The sequence below is a fragment of the Myotis lucifugus genome, unplaced genomic scaffold (assembly GCF_000147115.1).
Source record: "Myotis lucifugus unplaced genomic scaffold, Myoluc2.0 scaffold_202, whole genome shotgun sequence".
NCBI classification, from domain to species: domain Eukaryota; kingdom Metazoa; phylum Chordata; class Mammalia; order Chiroptera; family Vespertilionidae; genus Myotis; species Myotis lucifugus.
This window is the reverse complement of record NW_005871250.1, coordinates 968,729-988,942: the sequence shown is the minus strand read 5'-3', so window position 1 is coordinate 988,942 and position 20,214 is coordinate 968,729. Positions and strand designations below refer to the sequence as shown.

Below are 20,214 nucleotides of genomic sequence, written 5' to 3'. Positions count from 1 at the left end.
TACTGTGTACGTTAGTACAATCTGAGTGATCAAAGTCCTCTAAGAATGTCTTGCAAAAGCATATTTTATCTCATTGGGTACCCATCTGCTTGTTTAATGGTAAAATGTTGACGTAAGTCCAAGGGTCCAAGGATAGCACTGAGCATGGGAGACCTATTATTCTAAACCGCTAAGGTCAGGCTGGCCTGTTTTCAATTCAACCTGGAAAAGTCTAATCCCGTTCTCTCAAAAGAAGAAAAACAGCCCCACAATTTCACAATCTGGCTCTCCCCATTCTCAGGGCTTGGAAAGAGGCATCAGGACTAATCATGGAACATTCAACTCCAGGTTGTCATGACCTGGCTCTCCCCAGTGTGATTCCTGGGTTGCAGACTAAGTCCTCTATAGTTTTTAGAGTCTCGGGAAAAATAAAATGGTAAAACACCCACAGATAATTCTCAATTTTGAGTGTTTTAGTCTTTCGTTAGTCTGAAGACAATCATGAAGATATTTCATCAGCAAAAATGTATCGATCATTTTCTCATTTACTGTTTCATAGTTATATGGTACATAAATAAAACCATGGTTTCTACCCTTAGGAACATTTGGTGTTATAGAAGTTAAATAAGGAATTATATAGTCTAAAGCAGTACAAATGCCAACAAAAATAAAGGCAAGGGAATAGAAAGATAAAAGCTGATTTACTTTGATTGTTTAGGTTTGATATTCCTTTGATTCATCTGAATTTGTTGATGTCCCCACTTGTGGGGATTTTAAAATGTAAATTTTTCTTAAGTTGTGTTAATACAATTGCCCTGTAGAATTAATTGTATGATTTGTTAATTTAGTCAGCAAGAGTTCAAGTTTCTATATACATCAGGCAACAGATTGGGTATGTGGTATGTAGCAGCGAATTAAACAGGCAGGAATTCCTGTTTTTGCAAGGTTTACACTCAAGCGAATTCAGGTTTCAAACAGTCTTCTTCTCTTGGGATAGACTGCCCCCACTCTTAGAAGATTCCCAGCCCCACAGAAACGTATCTCAGAACCCCCTCCTGCACTCTTCATGACCATGAAGAAATAAATGCAAGGACTAAGGTGGGAATAATGTATCCACAAGCCATCTCTAAACTGCTGTCTCTGCTTTATAATCACATGGCAGATTTCCAGAGGCAGCCGGGATATTAAGAACCGTAAAGTAGGGTTTCTTGGGCTGCGCTAGAAACCCCCAAACTCTTTCTATGACTGTTTCTATGGGAAAGGCCACCCAAGTTCTAAACAGCTGGCTTAGTACACGCGCTGCTGAAGCACACTCTGTAAGCTGTCGACAGCCTGTGCTCAGGCAACTAACTGCGAGCTCAAACAGCTAAAAACGATCTGGCACCCACACAGAAGCTCCTGCACACACATTTTACTTTATAGTTGGAGCCTTTCCATGACACTCGCTAAGGCATAATTATTACGAATGTCAGCCTCGAGGAGGAGCCTTGGAGGCCCTTCCACCAGCTGGAATCGGGACACACACCAGGCTTTAGCTACACGTCTGCCCAGGCTGGTGGCAGACACCTGAATGCAGGCTTCTGAGCAGCCCCTGAGGCAAGGTGTTTATATTTCTCGCAATCCCTAGTTGCACTTCGTTTCTTCCACGTGCAAATCAAAATGCCTCCATTTTCAGCTGCCAGGACAGCTGATTATCGTCACCATCGGAAACAGTAAATGCTTCTCTCAATGAAGGGACTGCTCTTTAGAAATTCCTGCGCATCTCGGGGCACAGGAAGAAAATGTCCTTGACAGTGCGTCGTGGCTACGGGATGAACACACTGACCACACACGTGTCTTTTCACGGCTGAGAACAACTCCAGGCCGGGGTGCCCAGAAAATTCTCAGGGTTTGGAAAGAGGCAGCAGGACAAACCACAGTACATTCAACTCCAAAGTCCCTCTCACCGCCATCAACCAAGGTGATCTTGGGTAAAACACGTCCATGTTCCAGTTCCTTCTTGGTCCTGTTCTCTCCCTGGGATGGCTTCCTTGATCTCACTCCAAGTCTCAGCTTCTTATAAAATGCTGTTCTATGAAGCCTTCCCAGATTCCCTTAAGCCGGTGATTCTCAACCTTCTGGCCCTTTAAATACAGTTCCTCATGTTGTGACCCCCAACATAAAATTATTTTCGTTGCTACTTCATAACTGTAATTTCGCGACCCACAGGTTGAGAACTGCTGCCTTAAGCCAAATCAGCTTCTTTCTTACTCATATCCCCACTCCAGCAGTCCATATCCATTATAACACTTATCACGTGGTATTATTGTTGCATATTTATTATTCTATTTATTTTAGTTTATCATGTTATTTTATGGTCCTCTTAGGGTATCAGGCAATATGTTATCATGCCTACTTCTAATATTAATAATATCATTAGTAATATTATGGGTGTTTACTACTTGTCAGACTATGTGAATACAATCTCCAATTGTTACAAGAGCCCTGTGAGATGGACATTATCATTCTTCCCACTTTTTTCTATACTTGAAAAATGTAAAACCAAGAGAGATTATATAAATGGTTAGTCATGGCACTGAGAGTCAAAATAAAGTCTATTTTTCCTTAAAACTTATGCTTTTTCCACTACCCTAAAATGCTACCTATAAATAATAGTAGATGGTATTTACTAAGTGCTTACTAGATGTCAGGCTCTGTACCAGGTGCTCTCCATATATTAGCTAATGTGATCCTCACAAAAACCCTGTAATGTAGATATCGTAGTTATAATCTCAATTTTACAAAAATGAAATTAAGGTTCAGAATGGTTAAATGACTTGCCCAAGGTCATAGAACTATGAAGAATGGATATGAATGTAGGTCAATCTCCCCTTACCTAATACTCTATTCCATGCCCAGATGGTAGATTTTCTTTCATCTTTGCAAACACTGCACAGGTTTTCAAGAATAACCTGTCTGGAAAATGAAAACTGGACTGTGACCCAGTTTTCTGACTCACACAAATAAGCCAAACCTATCAAGCCCCTAGGCACTCACCTTAGCACGTGTGTGGACCCATTAATGGTTGTGGTTGAACAGGGGACAGTCTGGCCCAGAATGGAAGGTCTTCGGTAACGCTCATCATCACAGCAGAGGATGATGAGAAAGGCACGTCGAAAAGACTTATTCAAGAAAGCGTAGAGGAAGGGGTTCAATCCAGAATTGATATAGCCGAGCCAGAGGAAAGCTGTCCACACCTGCCCAGGGACCGTGTAGTCTACGAACGGATCCACAATATTGGTGACAAAGAATGGGGCCCAGCAGAGGCAGAAGCAACCCATGATGATGCACAGGGTCTTGGCTGCTTTGGTCTCTGTCCTCATGCGATGAGTGCTATGCTGGTCTGTTGGCTGGGGCCTGCCCTCCGAGGGGGCTCCTGCCCGTTGTAACATCTGGATCTGGTGGGCGTGCTCCTTGGCTGTGACATAGATGCGGTAATAGGCCAGCACCATGAGGAGAAACGGGATGTAGAAGGCTACCACGGAACAAGTGATGGCGTAGGGCTTGTTGACCATGAAGATACAGTACGTGGAGTTAGAGTTCTGAGGGAACTTCCTTTTTTCTATCTGAGAGGTGGAGGGAGAGAGAAAGGGAAGAAAAAGGTGAAGGGGAAAAAGTAGGAGGGGAATGAGGAAAATTGTAAGAAAAGAAAAAGGAGGAAAAAGAAGAGAAAAGGAGAATATGAAGGTAGAAAGAAGGGGAGGGGAACAGGGAAGGAAAGAGAAGAAAGAATAAATGAATTAAGGAAAAAGCAAAGAAAAGGTTTATCAGCACAGCTTTCTTCTTTTTAAAAAAAATAAACCGACAACCCTGATGGTAGAGAAAGAATATGACCAGATCCCAGGGCTCAGAGGGCTTATCTATCCAAGAGGGGCTGAAACCCCAGTAAAGAGTAGAAATAAAATAGGGACAAAAATCACTCTTCATTCTATCTACCCAGCCAATAGTGGAGCCCTGCCTGTCCTCCCGTCTTGTATGCTTGCACACAGTAGATTTGGTAGTAAAAGTCTTCAAACTGTGACTCATCTTCTTCAAGACTGTGTTGGCTGTTCTTATCATCTCAACAATCCCCATATGAAATCGATCATTAGCTTATCAACTTCTATAAATATCTTTAAGGATTTCAATTGGAGTTAAAACAGAATGATTGAGGAAAACGGATATCTCTACAATGTTAAGTCTTCCCATTCACAAACATGATAATCCTTGCCCTTTATGGAAGTCTTTAAAATTTCATTTTAGTATTATTTAATATGTTTTGTATAAATGTCTTGTGCATCTTTTGTTAGGTTTGTTCCTGAGTATTTGACTTTTTATTCTATTGCAAATGGTAGCATGTTAAAATTATAAACCCTAATTATTTGTTGCCAGGAGGTAGAATTCAATGATTTTTTTTTGTATATTGACTATGTAGCCAACAACTTTGTTTAATGAATTACTAATATCTCATCTCTAGATTCTTTTGAATTTTCTCCATGCACACTCATGTGATCTGTAACTAATGACAATTTCCTTTCTTCCTTCCTATTATTAATAACATCTTTTCTTGCATTATTGAACTTGACAAGTCCTCCAGTAAAATTCTGAATAAAAGTGGTAAGAGTGGACACCACTTTTACATTCCTAGTTTTTGGAAGGGAGCTATCGATATTTTACTATTAAGTGTGATACCTTTAAGTTTTTTGTAAATGCTTTTTATTTGATTGAGAAAGTTGAATTTTATGAATTTTAACAAGTCATAAATGGATATTGAATTTTGTCAGTGCATTTTTTGCAACAATGAGATGATCATGTGGGTTTTCCCTAATACAGTGAATTACATTGATTGCATTGCATTCCTCACTTGCATTGGATGCTGTGGTACACTAGATCCCTTTTGCAGGATTGAAGGTCTTTACTCCCAATTATGAATTCTGCAGGATGAGCTCTTAATTATCAGCCTTCTCTGGGAAGAGCCCTTGGCTAAAGAGAGCTGTGTAACAAAATGACACTTCTGTACCTGAGGCCAGCCTGCATCCAGTGTGAATATTACACATAAATGAAGATAGGAATATAAAATATATACAACACACATATCTTATTACTTGTGTGATTTAGTATCTTGTCCTATAGTCTATTATAGGGTTATAGTATATCTTTCTATTGAATTGACATTTTATGATTATGAAATATCTCATTTTATCTCAAGTAATTTAACTTGCCTTAAAATTATTTTATCACTGATAACAGTATAGCTATACCAGCTTTCTTTTGGTTAGTGTTTGTATACGATATTTTTCCATTATTTTATTTTCAATGTTTCTGTCATCTTATATTTCATGGGCCTCTCTTACATGCAGCATATATTATATATTGATTGGTTGGTGAAAATATTGTGACCAGAGACTTGGAGAAAACTAACCTTATATTTCTCCAAGGAGCAAAGATTTAGTATTTGCTAATTCAGTGTTTGTGGCAAATAATTACTGCAAATAATGAAAATCAACTGTATACGTATTGTGAACACATGGGTTCTGCTAGCTTTTCTCTGGGAAGATTCAATGTGCAAATGAGTGGAAAGCTATAAAATGCAGTCACAACATCATGGAGCAAATACTAGGCATGTTGACACTGAGATGCCACACCTTCAGTTCCACAAAGTAAATAGGGGATGCCTCACTCATAAATGGGCAAAAATCCCCTAGGTTATTTCCCTCAAAAGTCTACATATGACTGTGCCCTTATTAAAAGTTCTGATGCACAAAAGCTTATGCTTCCACAGGTTTTATCCATTAAGGAGTAAGTTAGTACAGACAGGAGGAGCACATACACTGGTTCCCAGTAAGCTTGGGCTTAGATATAGTGACCACCCCTCTCAACCAATGTAACTTTAGCTAATAACTTCACCTCTCCGATCCTCATTTCCTGAAGATAATAATAGGATATACATAGCCTTGTTGTGGGGCCTCAGTGAGGTTCATAAGAATAGGGACACTATTAACATGGGGCTCAGTGCACAAGAAGTGTTCATTTGTTGGCCATTATTATATTGGTTGTTGGAAACTTGAATTTCATTTCTCCCCAAGAATGGTAAAACTGAAAGTTTGAAAGAAGAGGGATAGAATTCAAGAAAATATCCATACAGTCTCCCTTGTATGGGTCCCCTTTTACTTCTCCACTCCTCTGTCCCCAGCATTGCTCTCAGAAGCCCTGGGAACTCTTGTTCTGACATACCACATGCAAATCCTCGCCCAGCCTTGGTTTGGGTATTCCTTCCTGGACAAAGAACAAGGCAAGATTAGGGGCTAGAAATGGGGTGAAGAGAAGAAGGGGCAGCTCCTATTCTAACTGGTTCTGTTGGCCAGAGCTTGCTCTCAATCTCTCCTCACCGTTCCCCTTCCTACCATGAGATGGTCCTGGGATCAACTTTACAGTGACAACCTGACTGCTTCCTTAGGGAATGTATACCCCTGGTAATGAATCCAGACCATAGCCTTTAGTCACAAATTTAGTATTGCAAAGATAGTATGTCAGAGCTGGATGACTCTCAAAGACCACCTAGACTGGGGTTGGTAAATGCCTGACACGTGTGCCATCATGTTATTCCTCTAAACCCTGGAAGACACTATTCTCCACTGGGGACCAGTGGATCACAGCCTTGAAGGAAGTGGGTCAGTGAGAGCGCTGACGTGGGGTTCAGCTCTCAACTCCTGTCCAGGGCTCTCGTTGCTCTCCAAAAGCTTCGACTCACATGACAGGTTTTCTGTGGATCACTGAAAGCCTCAAAGACTGCCAGCATGAAATAGGATGAAGACCTCTCGGGTCACTGGAGTCAGAATGCTAAGCTTCAGACACCTGTTCTGCTATTTAGTAGACATATTAGCAGGCCTGTTACTTCACCTTTCTGAGTCTGACTTTTCTCATCTAAATGAGATCAGCAAAGGATGCTATCAGGATTATCGGTAAAGTATTTCACATACTTTATGGCATACAGTAAGCATTCAAAAATGCTAGCTTGCTTTTTTGTTGTTGTTATTCTTGTCATGGCGCAGACCACTGTCAGAATCTTTCTCAGAATATCCACCCAACTCGATACTGTTTGTTTATGTAGAATCCCAAGCAAACAAAGGGAATCGGCCAGTGGGATCTGCGTGGGGTCTACTCACCAAATCAATTATGCCAATGTTGTTCCAGCCTTGCATTATAGGAAGAAAAGAGATAAACATGGGGATGACCCAGCAGCCTCCCAGCATTAACGCGATGCGCAGAGGGGTCATTCTTGTTCCTATAGCCCAAAGGCTGGCAGCAGATCGGCATAATACCGGAGAGAGAATGGGGAGAGGGGTCCCAAGGGAGAGGAAGAAAGAGGGAGAAGGAGGGAGAATAATTGATGGGAGAGGAAGAGGGAGAAGAAGGGAGATACGAAAAGGAAATATTGGGAAAGAGAAAAATTGGAGGGGGAAGTTGAAAATAAAAATAAGGAAGAAAGAATAGAAAAAATAATGGGGGAGAAGGGGAAAGTGGGTAGCAGAGGAAGGGAAGGAGGAAGGGGAGAGACAAGAGAAAATAACAGAGGGAAGAAAACAGCAATTATACAATAAAATATGTTATATTGGCCAATGAGTTTCTGCTAATATAAATATCAACTTTCGATCACATCTGAGAATCATTTCCTAGAGCCAGCTCCATATCCCTCTTCCACTGCTAATGCCCGCACAGCTGAGGGTCTTCCCTGTCTCAGACACAGCTCCAACAGTACTCTCATGCCTGGGAATTTGAGGAACTTCAGTCCAGCCCTCTGGGCCTCAATGTCCTGGCATCTGTGATCCTCTTTGATAACAACTTGAGGTGATTCACACGTGGCCTGACATCTGAGCTCTAAGAACTGTCCAGATCTGTCACCATTCTCTTGATCCCCTGCCTATACTAAAGTGATGCTAAGTCAATGTTCCTTACATTGTGGTCCAGGGATTCCACCCTGTTCCCCTGCATGAGATTCACCTGAGGAGGCCTATTTAAAACGCAGATACCAAGAATCTCCAGAGGAAGGACCTGGAGTCGGCATTTTGACAAGAGGAAGTCATTACTGCTGTTCGCTAAGTATGCCCAGCCCCTCTTTCTGGGCACATGCGCTTCCTGGCCTCCTTGTGGTTGGGTAGGGCCAAGTGACTGGTCTGGTCAATGAGTTGTGAACAGAGTTGACACGTGTTACTTCTGGGCTGGACTATTTCATTGTTTTTCTAAGAATGCAAAATTTCAACTATTTCCTGTTTCATCATTTCCTGCCTACAGATAGAGACCACCTCACCCACTTTATCAGGTCTTCTCTTCCTCACAGGGTTCACTGCTCATCTTTCTTTGAGTCTGTGTTCTGCCTATGATACTGGCTTTCTTCTTACCTCCACATAGAGATGCAACCTGCCCCACTCAATGATCATGTCTCTAACTCCAAGACTGTCCCCTGCATGCCATTCCAACCTTAGAGATCACCACTTCCATGTCCAGGCAGTTCATGGAATTTGACAACAGGCAAAACATCACAGTAGATCTATCAGCTATTTGTCTTTGCAAGAATCTAAAGTGCAAAAAGACAGCCTGAAGGCTAAGTCTTCTCTTTGAGATTTTATACCATTTAATGATGAGCCACCCCCAACCCCCCTCATTTCATGTAGTTCACTTTGTTAATTTTCCCCACCTCTTCTTTTCTTAATTCAAAGCATAACTAATATAACAATGGCAGTATTTTTGAAGAGGTGGTGGTGGGAGGAGTTGAAGAGGGTGGAATGAGAAGGAGAGGCCAATGTTAAAGCATGATTAGTGGGTGCTTTGGGAGATGGGGGGCGGGGATTATACTTTTCCTTCTAAGGCATCAGGGAGCAGCTGGCTACACTATGCTTCCTGTGGCCAGAGAGACAGTGGGTGTTTTGACTTGCAACAGAGTGCAAGGAACAAGAGCCCGAAGAATGGAAGAGGGGATTAGCCAGGAACTCTTTCTTTTTCTTTTTAAAAAAATATTTTTTTTATTGATTTCAGAGAGGAAGGGAGAGGGAGAGAGAGATACAAACATCAATGGTGAGAGAGAATCATTGATTGGCTGCCTCCTGCACGTCCCACACTGGGGATCGAGCCCACAACCTGGGCATGGGCCCTGACCGGGATTCAAACCATGACCTCCTGGTTCATAGGTTGACGCTCAACCACTGAGCCACGCCAGCTGGGCAGGAACTCATTTTTTTTTTCTGTGTGTGAAACTGACATGATAGCCAACTCTAACTAAATATAACCTGGTAACAGAAGAATGATGATTATCTGGAATTCCCTCCATGCTCTTGACTTATAAGAAAAGCACATTAAATCTGAGTGGCAATTTTATTTTCTGAATGGCTACACCAATAATCATTAGAGGCTTATTATTAACATAGAGATGGTGAATTAGGTGTGTATGGAAATATATTTTTTTCCAAATTTTGCTCCCTCCCTCATTTCCTGCTAGAGGACTAGATTAGACATTTTGTTGTGTCCATTTAACATCCTTCTTTTTTCTTGGTAATAGCATCCCTTGTCTTTGGGGAATTATCTCTTGTCTGTTGATGGGGTGTTGGGAAAGCAAATTATCGGATTCTGACATCTCCAGCCAAGGAGTCACCCAATCAGTGTCTCCTGGGATTCTAGACGTCATGCAGAGTGACGCAAAGATGGGACAGTCAGGGACGGTACCCTATTCCCGCAGCAAGTTCCTGGCGGGGCTGAGATTAGCTCCTTTCCCTGGGTTTTGGGGAAGCCATGCTCTTGCCCCTTCCGTTCTTCATTCTGTAACTCTTCCTTTAATTTAATAAGCCACCTTATATGTTGCCAATAAATACTCTTTTTGCTTAAGTTGCTGTTATGGGTTGAACTGTGTCCCCTTCCTCCAAAAGAAATGTTAAAGCTCTAAACCTCAGTAGCTTGGAATGTGACCTTATTTGGCAATGGGGTATATATAGAGCTAAGCAAATTAAAATGAGGTCATTGGAGTGGCCTTCATCTAAAATGACTGATAATCCTCATAAAAAGGGAATTTTGGACACAAAGACAGACATGCACAAAGAGAAGATGGCCACGTGAGGACAGAGGATTGGAATGATGCATCTACAGGCCAAGGAATAGCAAAGATTGTGAGAAAATAACCTGATGTTAGGAAGGGTTCAAGATTATTCCCAAGGTCTTGGTACCCTGAGGCAGCTGCCCTATTATCTTTCCTTGTATCTTTTTAATCTTTGCTTTATAACAAAGAATTTAGAAAAATAAACATCTTTTTGAAGGCTGTATTCAAGAATCTAAATCAAGTAGATGAAAGTAAATATTACTGAATAAAATGATTAATAAAAACTGAATTCCAGTGCTAACTGACTAATGACGCTTCCTTACAAATTCTAACTTTTGTCTGTAAATCAAGGACTAGCTAAAAATCTGATCATTTGATTTTTATCTATTATGGTTGCTTTTTAGTTCCTATAATTGGATTATATTCCCCCTGCTAGTAAGAAAAGTATTTTTCCTACCATGAATTGCCCCCAAAACACATGCATAACACCATTAGACAGAAGTAGCTAGTGAAAACTTGTATGCATATATATGCATAACTCATACACAAAGACAATAGGGTGGTGAAGGCCTGGGGCGGGGGTGAGGGCGGACTAGAAGGGGTCAATGGGGAAAAAAAGGAGGACATATGTAATACTTTCAACAATAAAGATTTTTTAAAAATTTTGCAAGTTCTTAGGAGGTCAGGCAAAACAACCTGGCTGAGTTAATAATAAAAGGTGCTATCCATTTACTTAATAAGGACTCTACCTGTATTGTCTCAATAAGTCCTCACAACTACTTTTGAGATAGGAACTATAAATGTACCCATTTCACAGGTGAGCAAAAAGAAACACAGAAGTGTCAGGATTTGTCTAAGGTCCCACAGGTGGTAAAAACCAGATCTAGCCCAGAGAGTCTGACTCAAGGGCTAGGATGGTACCCTCATTACTATTACTTTACTACCTCACCTAAGTCCCCAAGGGATTATTCTATATCTTTACAAGCCACTTTAGGAACAATCAAACATACACACACTAAATCTCAGAAAGCTGAAATCCCCAGTCCTGTCCACAATGAGTGTATACAAGCCTGGTGAATGCACCAAGGACTGGGAATTCACCATTCTACCATAGTACATTGGGAACTTAACGCGATCCTGAAATTAAGACTGTTTCTTCCAAGACTGCTTTCTGTAATTTCCAGTTTTACCCTCTGGCTACATTTAAAACTTCTATCTCTATTCCTTTTCTGTATAGTGGTCCTATGGACATCTGAAGAGGGCTTTTATATTTTTCTGAAGCCTCACTTTCTATAGGTAGAAACATTCCCAGTTATATTCAACCAGATTCAACCAGGGTTGATTTTGCTTGCCAAGGGATACTAGGCCATGTCTTGAGACATTTATTGTTGTTGCAACTGGGAAGGGTGATGGTCCTGGCATCCAGTGGGCAGAGGCCCAGGAGGCTGCTAGATGCACCGGACAGCCCCCCGCTCCCCCCACCCCCCCAACAAAGAATCAACGTCAGTAGTGCTGAAGCTGAGAAACCCTGGTCAAGAGGAGGTGATTTTTGCTAATGGTAGAGCTCCATGTCCTCTGCATGTGCTGTGGTGTGCCATTATCTCTTAAGAGTGGGTGCCATGATACTCTGGTGTACCCTATACAAATGGGAGAAGACTAGTACATCCCCTTCCACCCTGTCACAGACAGGGGACACCCAGGAGTCCAAGACACCTGCACTCCTTCTAAGAGCAGGGTATGAGGTGAGAAAGTCTTCCCCTAACTGATTTATAAAGTCCAGAGATGTTTGTCTCACTCACCCCTATATCCCCAATGCTTAGTGCAAAGCTAGAGACAGAGTACATACTCACAAAATGGGTTGAATAAGAATAAGCCCATAATCACGACCAATTAAAATCAATTACACTGAATGTGGGACCATGTTTTGGGGATGTGAAAGGTCATATCTAATAGAGCAATGGGGAGGCTTTCTCTAGTAGGTATCTTTTAAGTAGGACTTTAGAGACTAGGTAAGGGTGGTGGAGGAGAAAGTGCAATACAGGTGCGTGGCCAAAGAGACAGAAATATTATATATTTCAAATATATATATAAAGTATTTGTAGATATGGGTTTCATATCAATATATATTTCACCAATATGAAATATATATCTACATAAGTATATTCTTATACCCACATAGCTGGACAGCAGAGTGTTTATAAGAAAGTAAAAGTAAATATGCCTTAAAAGGCTGGCTGAGGGGCAGGTCTCAGAGCACTGGTCCTCAGACTGTAGCCAGCATCAGAATCAACTGGAAACAGAGGTTGGTAGGTCTGGAGTAGGGCCCAAGAATTTGCATTTCTGACATGTTCCCAGATGCTGCTGCTGCTGCTGACTTGGACCACACTTTGAGAACCATTTGCTTAGAGGTGTTTGATGCTATGATAGGAGGAGTCACCAAAAGTTTTTGAACTGGAAAATTTCCATCACAATCAACACATCTGCACGCTTTACTAACCCAGCTGAATTACAACACGTTCCATAGAAAGGGTTGTTGGTTCAAACCTAGGTGGACTGTGTTCGTAGATGCATGCAGTTCCGTCTCATCTTAGGAATAGACTTATCTGCAAGGTCTATTCTCTAGCTTTTCATTGGACATTTCCCATTCTTCTTTAACTAGAAAACTTTTAAAAAGTGGTTAAATGAATGTTCAAATGGCAAGTGAGGGTCCAGATGGCCAGGATTAACTAAGATGTACAAAGTCATTTCTTATGCAAAACATTTCAAAGTACTGCTTATAAAACTCCATTCAAACCCCTTCTGGTAGAACAGACACCAGCTTCCCCAACTGCAGCCAGGTGTAAATGTGTGATCAAATTGCCTTTAAATGTCTCTGGGGACACAATTTACTTTGACAACTCTGAGAAGACAGTTGTTTATTTTAAGCTTGAGCTAAACTCTTCCCCACTCTTGCAATTAAGGAAAATTCTTCCTGCTCACTTCCTGTCCTCTTACCACAGGGAAGGCAAAGGAGCAAGCAGAACAAGTTGGAATTCTAGACTCTCAGAATTAGAGGAGATTTTAACTTTATGTCTTCACATCTGGGGACCTTAACCATTAGCTCTATAGTCTTAGAATCAGTTACTTCACTTCTCCAAGACCCAGTTTGCTCATCATAGTGTGGGTCATTATGCCTACTTCACTGTTTAGTTGTGAGAACTAATAAAATAATATGTTCGAAACTTAAGAAATTCCTGGCACATAAAGCTTAATAAATAGCAGTTATTATCTACTCCCACCCCCTCTCATTTTTTATATACAGGGTAGGCAACAGTAGGTTTACAGTTGTTCATATAAAAATAGTACAATAATAAATAAATCATAATATAAGAATAAACTGTGTTTTGCATACTTACAGCTGTAAGCCTGCTTTTGCCCTCTCTGCATATTTGTTTTATACCTATTGTGAACAGATTCAAATACATTTTGGAACCAGTGCCTTTTTCACTATTTAACAAGTAAAACAGAAGTCTCTTGGTTCAACATCTCTCCCAGTAGTTGGTTCTAAGAAACAGAAAGGTGGACGAGTTGACCCTGCAGAAGAAGCATTGAGACCATACTGGCCACCTGTTGTGGAGTTGATTACATGCAGCATCCTCTCAAGGACTTAATCCAGGCCTGGCCCTCCTACCTGAGATGGAAGAAGAGGTCATCCGGATCACCACTGAGACCAAATCTAATCTCTAATCAAGGTCAGCTCATGAAAGAAATGTCAACCACAGGGGAGAAAAGATGACATAGCAGCTGGGTGCTAAGACCTGAGTGCTGGAATGGACCCGGGAAAACAGAAACGTTTCACGAGATTCATTTTTTCACAGCTCCTAACTCATAAAGAACAGCGAATGGTCTTTAAATTTAGGACCAAGGAGATGATGAGCCCCACCGAAGTGGTAAACTTATGAGTTACAAGGGGCATTTTGCCTTAAGCAGGAAAATCAGTAGGTTCCAGTCCAAGATCTTTAGTGGATTGCCCTTCCAACTTTGGGACAGATCACTTGCTGTGTTTTCTTTGTGTAAAACAGGGATTAACTGCATCTGAGTTTGTGTAAGAGGCTGTACTTGTGATGGATTAAAGACGGCCACACATTCTTTGACACTCCTCCCATGCAGAGGTGGGGAGTCTGCCACCTTCCCTCGGATCTGTGGCTGCCCTGGGACTGCTTTGACCAACAGAGCACATGGAAGAGCTGTTGGCTACTCCCAGGGCTATTTTTCAAGAGGACTCTTGGTTTCTCAAAGCCATGAGCTATCATGTAAAAATATCTAACATGTATGAACATGAGATCAAGTACAGAGACCTGGGGCCACAGAGACAGGAGAGGGGCCCAGCTGAGCCAAGCCTTCCAGATGAACCCACCAAGGCGCCATGCATATCATGAACTGCCTTGGACCCTCCAAGCCAGTCCAGTCTCCAGCTAAATACTATCAAGTGACTTCGGGTAAGCCAGAATTCCTGATACACAGAATTGTGAAATCTAATACTAATGCATTGTTGTTTAAATCACTAAGTTTTGAGGTAGATACTCTGTGGTAAGAAGGGTAAATAGGTGATATATAGTCTGGAGTAATGGTGGGATTCACTGGGTACCAGCCCTCCCTCCAGGAGGTGATCCAGCCAAGCATTGTGGCAGAGCTCTGGGAAAGAGACTGGTCTTCTGCTCTTTGGTTTTGCTACATTTTAGTTCTGGTTGCCCATTAAGGAGGTGGGGAAAAGAGAAAAGCAGCAGTAACTTCAAGAAAAAAACAACAACAAAAAACTAAAGGCCTTTCCCTCTGGTTCCTAAGAAGTTTGGCAAGTTGTCAGTCATTTGAGGATCAATGAAGAAGATCCCCGCAGGTATACTCACTAGGAGACAGGGACAGGAAGGGGGGCTGAGAATGTATCTAAGAAAGGAGGTAGAACTTCAGGTTTTGTGAAAGAAAAATGCTAGGGGTGGGGGACAGGAAGAGACTCTTTTCTGTCAGAGATCTGGGGGCCATCAGATGGAGCCTTTGCAGGGATCATAATCCCAGATGCAATCTGTAGAGTTAGTGTTTACTATGTTCATCTTTATTAAATATTCCTCTGTACCATCATGATAAGAAAACTCACAAGAAGGGAGTGCCAACTGGCTAGAAAGGTATCCTCCCGAGTTATTATAGAGCAAAGGAAAAAGGATAATCTGACAAAAATGTCATCTGAAAACATCTTGGCAGGGCGAACTGGACACACACAAAGGTCAGCAAGATATACTTGGTCACATACATGAATTGACCAGCCTGCCAGCAGACATTGGATGGCTGGCCCATTGACCCTTCCAGACTCAGCTCAACAGTCACATCCCCTGGAAAGTTATTTCTGGCCCCCAAATCACAAGGAAAGACCATTTTCTGCCAGAGATATGAACTGGTTCCCCATCTCTGCCCTGGTTTTTTACAGTACCTTATATCTGTGTGTGTGTGTGTGTGTGTGTGTGTGTATGGCATTTCTCTAACTGTATTGTGCTTATTCATTTTCTTTTCTACTGCTACAACTACTCCTATTCCTATTAACACACCACCCATTATTGAGGGTGCACTATGTGTCAGGGAATGTATTCTATATTTTATCTAATTCCTAGAACAACTCTGCAAGGGAGTTGTCACCATCCACATTTTTAATATGAGAATACTGAGGCCTAGAGAATTTAATCCACTTGTCCAACATCATATAGCCAGGATATGGTAAAACTGAGACTTAAACCTCCATGTGCCAAAGCCTATGTCCTTATCATATTAGTAAATGGGCAACACAACACAAGAGCATTGCTACCCAGAACAGGAAGGAGAATATGCAGTGCCCTATAAGTTCTGTGAGCTGAGGACACATAGAAAAATACATGTTTAAAGATGAACTTGACAGATAAGATAATAACTAAGAAGCTACTGCAGTAATCCAGAAATAGCATGGGAGGAAGATAAAGAGAAGGAAGATAGATCTGAAAGATATTTATGAAAATACAGCTATGATTTGTCATCCAGCTGGTCATAGAGATAAGTAAAAGTTGACCTCAAGGAATTGCATTTAAATGACTCACAAATGCATCTTTGATGTAAAAAGTAGAAGAGGACATTAGTTTATGATGGAAATTTCCACTTTGAGCACCTTGGGTTTGAGAAAACAGAAAGATGCTTAAGGTAAGATGTTGAACAGGCTGTTCAACAGAGCCCGGAGGACCCCAGAGTCCTGCATGGGACAAGATTGCAGTAGAGAGCAGAGTGGAAGTGCAGGTGAAGCCAGAGGACAGGTGAGCTCTCTGAAGGAAAGAGGGGAGATACCCAGGACTAGAAGGCTGAGGGTCTAACCTTGAAGGACACTCAGCTATGTAGCAGGAAGTAAAACACAACTCCCCATGTCTGGGAAGGCACCCACAATTGCCATGTGGAACTTGCACTTGAAAAGTAAAACAATAATGGTATAAAACTCGTGGCTAACACTTACTGAATGTTTACTAGGTGCCATGCACTAGCTTATGTTCCTGTGTGCACTCAGTAATTTATTATTCATAAACCCCAAAAGGAACATACTATTATTAACACAGTTTTATTGATGAAAAGATAAAACCCAGAGGATTTAAGTAACTTCCTCAAAATCACAATTCATAACTCGTCAACCTGGGAGTGAATCCAGGTAGTCAAGCACTAGCACCCCAAAGTCATTTCAAACAACCACATTCACGTGTCAAAGCGTTTCACGCTCAGTTAAACATGCATGAACAGCTACTTTGGGCCTGTAAGGAGAACACAAGAATGGATGAGATTAAGGCTGACTCTCAAAGAGCTGACAGTCGAGGGCAGTGGTTCTCAACCTTCTGGCCCTTTAAATACAGTTCCTCATGTTGTGACCCAACCATAAAATTATTTTCGTTGCTACTTCATAACTGTAATGTTGCTACTGTTATGAATCGTAATGTAAATATCTGATATGCAGGATGGTCTTAGGCGACCCCTGTGAAAGGGTCATTCGACCGCCAAAGGGGTCGCGACCCACAGGTTGAGAACCACTGGTCTAGGGTGAGACAGACAAATCAATTATTAAAACAAGTAATAACCACTGTGTTTATATTTAACGTTCTACGGGAGCTCAGAGGAAGAAACAATAACTCTCCTTTGGGAATGAAGCCTGGCTACTTGGTGGAGAAGGTGACACCTCTTATCTGAGTATTGGAGAAGGGTGTACATTCACCTGGAAAAAGAAAGGAACTCAAGACACAGGTAGCAACATGGAGTTAAGAGGAAATGCATCGTACCCAGGAGATGATAGCAGATCACCTCACTGGGAGGTGAGACAGGAAGGACAGACTGAGGACACCTTGGGAACAGCACTGAGAGACAAGCTAAGGATTTAGCCTATTGGTGATAATATGTCACTAAAAACCCCCTCTGAGGCTTTGCACGTGCTGTTTTCTGAAACTGTCGCTCCTCATAACTCACCTATTGACATCTACATTGTCCACAGTTTCAGTATCACTTCTCCCGAGAGCCTTCCCTGCATTGGAGGCCACGTGCTCCAAAAGCTCCTTTGACTTCCTCTCATTCTACCGTATTTCATTGACACCCCCCCCCCCGCAATTTTACTGTAATTACCTATCAGCGGTCTGCATTCTCCACCAGACTAAAATCCCTGCGATTCACAGCTTTCTTCTGATTCCTCACCACTGCATTTCCAGGGCTCTGCTCAGCTCCTGGCAATTAGTAGGCACTCAATAAATATTTGATGAAATGAATATAAAAATAAGATTCATATCCTCTGGCTTGAACTTCAACTTGACAAATATTACTGTCGTGTACAAAGCATGAACCAACCCTCAAGGAGTAGATGAGAGGGTGAAATGTATAATATGCTTTCCTTGCAGAGATGCATTTCAGCCCTGTTGGGGAAACAAATGTAATTGCGTGACACAAGTTCATAATGATGGACACTTTTCATTTATACACAATTGAGTCATGCTCCAGGGAAATCATGAGAAATGCAGAGACACTTAATTCCAGCACAGTATAAAATATGCAGCCTTTGAGTCAGAATTGTATGTTTTACAAGTAAACCTATTTTCAAAGAAAATCTGTGACTGAGGAGGATTTTTGCAGTTAAAACACATCAAGTTCCCAGGCTGCCAAGGGGAAGGATGACAATTCAGTTAGACATATCAGAGAAAATCTCGCAATGCTGTAGGGAATGCTATCTTCAATGAAGTGAAATAGATTTTTTAAAGGGAATTGCATTTGATGCCAAATGTAGGACAAGTACACCAGAGAAAGGGGACCAGAATGGTCAAGTCTGAAGAGTCTGGCATATGAAGCCAGAGGAACGACCTAGCGATGTTTAAACCAATATAAACAAGACTTGGGGGTGACACATGCCTGTCTTGTTGTGGAGGCTTCATAAAGATACTTGTAGGTCCTTTGGCCAACCTAAGAGAAGTTGATGTCTGTTGTTCTTGCCTGTCCAACAACCCCACTGCTATTCTCCAGTGCCATATGTTGTGGTAAAGCCCACAGACATGGGTCCTCATCTCTACCCAGCAACCAGCTGTGTTATCCCCACACCACAATGATTGGTTAAGGGAAGAGTGTGTGACTCAAGCAAAGCCAACCGAAGTTCTTCCATGAGAAATGGCATTTCTGTTTCTCCTCCTGTGGACTCAGACTTAAGGATGCTTTAAGACTCACATTGCCGGAGGCAATTTTTCTGAACTCAGCGTGAAAAGGAATCCAACAGGAAAACAGGACAGAAACAAATAAGGAATATATAAAGACAGAAACAGACGTAGAGACAGAGAGGAAACAGAAAGAGAAGGAAAGGCAGAAATAAAGAGGAGAGGGAGACTGAGACAGAGGGAGAGAGCTAGACTGCATGGCATTGTTCAAATCCTCCAGAGAGCCATGTCCGAAGCCAGACTTTTGAGATAATTGAGCCAATCAATTTATGTTATGTCCCATGGTGCTGAAAAAAGACCCTACTTATCATCTGGTAAGCAAGTTGGTAAGAACTCTATAGTCAAGCATTTCATTTGGGTACATACAGGGAAAGCCCTCTTCAAAGGCTAATTTAAAACATAAGTGCATTTGGGTAAGCTAAAAATATATTCACATAACAAATCTGCTTAATGGATATGAAATAATTGGAATTTAGAGGGAGTGATACTTAACAGTAGTTACCTCTTGGGAGTATAGCTGTAAAGGTAGGGAGGAAATTGAGGACATTTTTGTGTATTACTTGTGAAATGATGACATGTTTATAATGTTCAGGTAGTATGTGTTTTTTTTAAAACTATGGTGATTAGAAAAGAGATTGTTGAAACAGATCAAACACAAGGTTGTGGAGATGGCTGTGAATGTCGGGGGGGAGGGAGAATCTGCTAACGGGAGAGTGGAGGCTCCCAACAGGAAGAATCTAGGGCATTCTGTGAGAAAGCAGAGAGACACACTGGCTGAAGGTTTCTACATTCCAGTGGTGCTCTGACTTCAAAGGGAACTCCTAACACCGAACTCAGAACGTTCTCGGCCAGTTGAGGAATGTGCTGGCCCAGGAGTACTTTCAGCTAAAAGGTTCCGGTGGATACTCTTGCATTCCAGAAGTGTTAACTTCTAGCAAAGGGAAATCGGAAGCTTAAAACATATTATTTCTGAAATCAGTAAAAGTGAAGTTTTCTAATACCAATCCAACTGACCATCCAGTCTAGCCAGCTCCACCCACGGTAGCACCTATATAACCATCATTGATGGTTTGGTGTACTCCCCCCACTCACTCATGCATACCCAGATACAAACATCTATATATTTAGTTTAGAAAAGTGGAATTATTATAAACAATAAAGTCTGAAACTTGCTTTTTTTCCTTCATATAACTCACCAGGGATATCTTTCTAAGACAATACCCAAAGCTATTCCTCATGATTTTTAATGGTGGTGTTATAGTATTCCACTTTTAAAACCAGTGCTCTGTTATAGATACTTGGTTGGTTTTCATTCACCACAGAAACTTAGATTTAAAATAATCAATGGTACTTTATGCTTCAGTGCAGTTCTGACCTCTCATGACCTGTATTATAGGATGCATGGATTTTAATTATGCT

The 20,214-nt window shown here is 41.5% G+C and overlaps 1 protein-coding gene across 1 annotated transcript in view; it reads right to left on the bottom strand.

Annotated features, from left to right (window-relative positions):
• HTR4 (5-hydroxytryptamine receptor 4) overlaps positions 1–20,214 on the bottom strand; it is a 144,446-nt gene that overhangs the window by 42,565 nt on the left and 81,667 nt on the right. Inside the window, 3 exon segments of the mRNA XM_023761223.1 lie at positions 3,016–3,584; positions 7,164–7,274; positions 7,276–7,315. Of these exon segments, the coding sequence (XP_023616991.1) occupies positions 3,016–3,584; positions 7,164–7,274; positions 7,276–7,315 (720 nt within the window).